General features: G+C 34.2%; 1 protein-coding gene across 1 annotated transcript in view; it reads left to right on the top strand.

The window, feature by feature from the left end:
- Positions 1–4,727, top strand: part of LOC106460766 (acetylcholine receptor subunit beta-like 1) — a 28,898-nt gene extending 24,171 nt beyond the window's left edge. Inside the window, exon 4 of the mRNA XM_022387554.1 lies at positions 2,884–4,727. Coding sequence (XP_022243262.1) covers positions 2,884–2,928 — 45 coding nt within the window. The 3' untranslated portion in view covers positions 2,929–4,727. The remainder of the gene's footprint in view (positions 1–2,883) is intronic.
- The last annotated feature ends 990 nt before the right edge of the window (positions 4,728–5,717 follow it).

Genomic DNA, 5,717 nt, shown 5'->3' with positions numbered 1-5,717 from the left:
GTGTCTATTTACTTGTGACCACGCTGTGCACTTCATGCGATACTTTGTTTTGGCTGGATATCGCTTCGGCACTGATTGAATAGACGCAATATTACAGCCCACAGAGCGTCATATTGCTGAGAACTCGCACAGTGTTTTCGGTGTGTACCAATTAGTTCTATCATCTGGGACTTTATGTACAAAACGTAAAACATTCGGACGTGGCACATACATTTGACCAATTTCTTATCCCTTTCTGGTCGAATTGTGGGTGTTCTCCCAAATTCCTCTAAGGTTATAAAGAGAGGGATGAACGTTGTTTTGTAACATATTTAGCGATAAATGACGTCTTGTATGGGAAAATAAATATTTATAATTTCAAACTTTATGTTTTCAATTCTACTTATATATTATTCATAGACTTTTAATATATGATTTTGTTTATCTGATTCCTATCAAGAAATCATAAAACTCAATATGTCTAAGAAATACGAAGTACTTATTTGTTTGTTGTTGAACACAAATTTACACAATGGGTTGTCTGTGCTCTACCCATCGTGGGTATCGAAAACCCGATTTTTAGCGTTGAAAAGTCTTTATACTTATCGCAGAGCCACCAGGAAAACAGCAACAGGAAAAAAATTATATTTATTACACAAGTACATATTCTTTATCAATTACGTTCCACTTATGTAACTGAACAAAAGGATTACAGTCTTGAAATAGAAGAAAAATCTGAAAATGAAAATCCTTTTTCTCCAGATTGCAGATATATGATAAAACCAATCAAACCTATATAAGAAATACGTTTCTCACAATACCGAGAAATACACCTTTTTCGTTTTTTAGATCTACGATTCAGAATAGTTATAAATCACATTCAACAACACCTCGAGATACTCCAATTTTGTACTGCGAATGGCACTTTTAAAAAGAGAGCAGCTAGCGCTGGTACTTTAAGCAGTAATATTATATTTTTACAAACTTTTCTGCAAGCATTCTTTCCATAAACATTAAGCAGTGGTCGTTGTAACAGATTGATTATTTATTTTATGATTTTGTATAATCAGAGAAATTCGAGTATAACATTTCAGACGTCACATTTACTGTCTTATGATGCACTTTAACATTCCACATATTAAGTATATACTCTTAATTTGTTTTTATATTTTTTAATACTAAAAACTACATTACACTTCTAAAATAGAAATGTAAAAAAATTAAACATTTCAGTTACTTCTGTGAGTTCTTTCGTTAAAAACAAGGGGGGTTACGCTTTTAAAATCGTTAAGTTTTGGTCATTTTAGCAATCTCAAATTTTTATGATCGTTTTCTCTTTAAGATTACTCAATATAGCTTCTTTTTATTTTAACTATAGGCAATGTTCTTTTAAAATAGACGTTTGAGATGGCGATTTTTTAAAATAACATAGAAATTATTGGAAAAGAAGTAAAGCTCAGCCTTGAAACTCTATAACTTTGGTAATTTGTTTTTCGATTTCAGTAAAGATTTTTGTTTAAGATTATCCTCTTTAAAACGTTTTAAGTTCATTTTGTTTGTTTGTGATTTTGTTATTCTTTTTTTTTCATAATTTCGCTTAAAACTACAGATGGACTACCTACGCATAGCCATTTTTAACTTTGAACTGATAGACAAGAGGGAAGGTAGTTAGTCAACAGTACCCATCGCCAATTTTTGGGCTAATCTTACCTGATGCTCCCCGCTAGCTCAACGGTATGTCTAATGGATTTCCATACTAAAAATCGAAGATACCCGAGATAGGCAGAGCACAGATAGCAAATTGTGTATCTTCGTGGCTAACAAATAAACACTTGTATAGCGCACCAATAGCTTCATAGTACGGACTCCGTTTCTACGACAATGGGTTACGAATCATGAATCCTCGAATTCACAGTTCGAACACCTTTATCATTACTCTGCGCCCGTCTATCGACCTTAGGAATTTAAGCCTACTGATTTAGGTTATTAGTTTGATCCTTTGGTTGATGCTACTTCAAGGAACGATGGTGATAAATGTAATTATAACGGTTCTTGCTCTACACGCACTGATTGGCTGATTCAGGCAAGAGCTTGAGACAAGGAGGTCACGTGACTTCATAGGTTCACGAATTGGCACCAGAGGGCGTGTTGATAGAGGTAATATAGCTCTACTATGTGTAATCAGAGGGCAAGTTATTAGGGCTGGGAAAAGGTGGCGGTTTGTTATGTGGTTCGCGAGCGAACCACTAAAGGGTCTAAACAATTTCAACATATCTCTACAAGTGACTATGTCATATTGAACTTTGTTCTGGCAGCGATTGCAAAAATCACAGAAGGACATGCCTTTTGCTATGATAACCTCATTTCTATTTCACAATATATCATTTACTAAGACCACAAACACGTTCAGACAAGTATCACTTATTTCTAACTATAAATACTCCATTTCTTTCCTCACTAATAATCAGTGTGATTCAGTTCTACCAGATGGAAGGAAGAATGTTTGTTCGTTTGTTTTTGAATTTCGCGCAAAGCTACACGAGGGCTATCTGCGCTAGCCGTCCCCAATTTATCAGTGTAAGACTAGAGGGAAGACAGCTAGTCATCACCACCCACCGCCAACTTTTGGGCTACTCTTTTACCAACGAATAGTGGGATTGGCTGTTACTTTATAACGACCCCACGGCTGAAAGAGCGGGCATGTTTGGTGTGACGGAGATTCGCGACCCGCGAAGGAAGAATGATGAGCCAATCTGCAAATGTATGTACATTATACTATTGTTTACTTATAAAATCGTGTTTATTTATTTATATAATATGATAAAGTTTGCTTTCTATCATAATTATTATTTTCGTTATTAATTTTGTTTAGTTTAATAATTAATACATATGCTATAATTTTAGTATTCTTCTTCTGGAAAGAAAATGACAAAAGATCAAAACCCGTAGTTCAAGTTGAACCAGTAAAGCAGAAGCAACAACATCCAGTTTCGTTGAAGAGTATACGACATATAGAAGGACTAGATTCACATCATGCCTATCTTACTGGAAATCACTATAGTAACCTACGAGAATAACTTAAATATCCATATTCGTCAGTTCAAGGACTTTGGAAAAGGAAAACTATACTCAATCAAGGAAGGCGTTATTTTTAGCAAATGAATAGAAGGAATTTAAACAGCGGATCCCAACTGTACAGAATAGAAATGAACGAGTTTTTTCCTAGACATGCGGAATCGTGTAATTATTATTGTGTGAGTTAATAACTTTCCCTCTATTTTGTGTACCTATTTATTTGATTATAATGGTATTAATATGATATTGGATAGGGTTGTTAATGTTTTATCAAAATTAGAATGGTGCAAGTTATGTTGTCATGTTCATGTTTATCTAAATACTACTGTTGATGTTCATGCTGGTAAGAAAATGCATTATCAGAATAAATCACTGCTTATGAATGGATATGTTGAATATGTGTACCATATTTTACAAGGATTCAACAAAGAACAGTGAGACGCATGCGAAATCTACTATCCTAGTCAGGCTTATCATACGTGTGACATGTTAGTTAGATTGCTTGTTTTAAACCAAAGCCTCACTGGTTGCTGTGTTCACCATGGGGAATTGAACCTCGGATTTTACCATTTTGAGTCCATAAACTTACCTCTGCCATTCCGAAGGATGTGACGTGTTAGACCACAATGAATGTGTTTGGTTATATTTTAGATGTACATTGACACGAGTAAATATAACTATTGTTCAATCTGTGTTCAATCAAAGAGTAACTCAGTTAAATTTATCAGGAGTTATTGAGGACACTCTCTGGGGTACAGTAGAAAAGGATGACTTCATACAAGATTTGTTGGAAATAATGTGTAAGCTTCCTACATCTGAAGATTAAACAAATTCTGTAAATTAGTTTTTATTAAAAAAAGGTCATGACAAATGAATTCAATTTTGTTTTGTTTTGTTATTTCTCACAATTTGGCCTACAAGAAAATACATGTCTATATAGAGTACTTTTCTCATGAAAGTGTTTTGAAACCAAATTGTGAACAAACATATAATTATCATCCTTATCAGATATAAACTTAGTTAACAGTTTTCATTTTGACACATGTTGGCAACGATAATAAACATAATAAATACATACACAGACGAATACGGTCCTTCCATACCTCTCTATTGTAAGTCTACATTCGATAATTTCTTTTCATTATGAATCTTCTTATGTTGATATAATAGGGAAGAAGTACATATGGATCAAAATAGTCTCTTTTTCCATCTTGGCCAAAGCAAGTGCAGACCCAGTAGCTCATTGTTGACTCGGATCCAGATCAATGACTTGCACCTGTGCTGCTACTTGGTCGGGTAGTTGATCACATACAAACACACCTCCAAGCTTGTATCGTGTACACAAATCTTGTGAGAGTATCGAATAAATTTCTAGAGTTTCAGAGTATCTTAGATATGAATTAAGATGTTTTTGAACTGATCGATTCCTAAAATGGAATAAAATTCTGCATATGCGAAAATATTTAAAATACTTTGCCAAAACGTATCTCAATTCATTAATTTCCCTGTCTCACCAAGTTAACGTGTGAATCCCTGAGAGATAAATCAGGTGTAAGGTATCCTCCCAAGTATTCACCATGAACGATATCAATTCCTTGACCTTGAAACTGTTTTATTGTTTCATTGAATAAATTTTCGTAACTTCGTGCATACAGATCAGCATCAAAATTAGGTTGCAAAGGCCAAATCGGAATCTGTTTTCCGTTTACTTTGACTATCACGAAATTGATATTGCTGAAAAATAGTTCATAGAACTATTACTAGGTAACGTCAGATACAGTTGATCCATGACGAATAATGAGTAATAGAGTTATACTTGGAACATTTTATGACAGTAGGCGTTTCAGATCTGCTTTAGGGATCCAACTATTAAATTTGTCAAAAAATTATATCATTTTCTCTTTTACGAAATACTATTTGTGTTTAACTTTTCCACGTTCTCGTAGTATTTCTTCCACAGCACAGACGTCGCTGTGGGGCTTGATAACTTTTTGTAGTTCAGATTCGTAGAAAGTTCAACTTAAGATTGTACACTGGGGGATTTCCCTCGAATATCTTGTAAATCGTAAAGATTTCGTCTCTCCATCCAAATACATATCTTCTTCTTTTTTAATTGATGCTTCACTTTACTATTACGTACTTGATCGTCCACTCTGAACTGAAATAGGAAGAGGGATTTGTAAGGAGTCTTCCATACCACAAACTGATTGGAGCCATTGACGTCCATTGAACCCCCTTTTAATAGTGAGATGATACGATTGAGTATAGGCCTTGACCAGATTTTTCAATATATAAATGTACTTGTAAGTTCCATGATGAGTAAAATGGCGCCACATTCTAGTTTTAAGAGCACTGTTAAATTGTTCTACTACAGACGCTTTTGTTTCATTATGTGTAGTAAAGAAGTGAATGTCTTGTTCTTTGAGATAACGTTGAAACAGACAAAATGGTAAATTCTGTTTCAGCATCTGTCCGAGGTTTATAGAGTTTTCGAAACTGTTTTAAAATAACTTTTTAATTATTTGACGAGTGTTGCACATTTCTTATCCATGGGTGGAAAAATGCATGCATATTTAGAAATTACGTCAATACAGATGAGTAGATACTTAAAATTATTGTTATTGTGACTTAGATTAGAGGGCTACGCAAATCAACCTGCTATT

Source organism: Limulus polyphemus, unplaced genomic scaffold, assembly GCF_000517525.1.
Source record: "Limulus polyphemus unplaced genomic scaffold, Limulus_polyphemus-2.1.2 Scaffold832, whole genome shotgun sequence".
In the NCBI taxonomy this organism is placed as follows: domain Eukaryota; kingdom Metazoa; phylum Arthropoda; class Merostomata; order Xiphosura; family Limulidae; genus Limulus; species Limulus polyphemus.
Note: the sequence above shows the minus strand (reverse complement) of the source record. Positions and strands in the feature narration are given on the sequence as shown.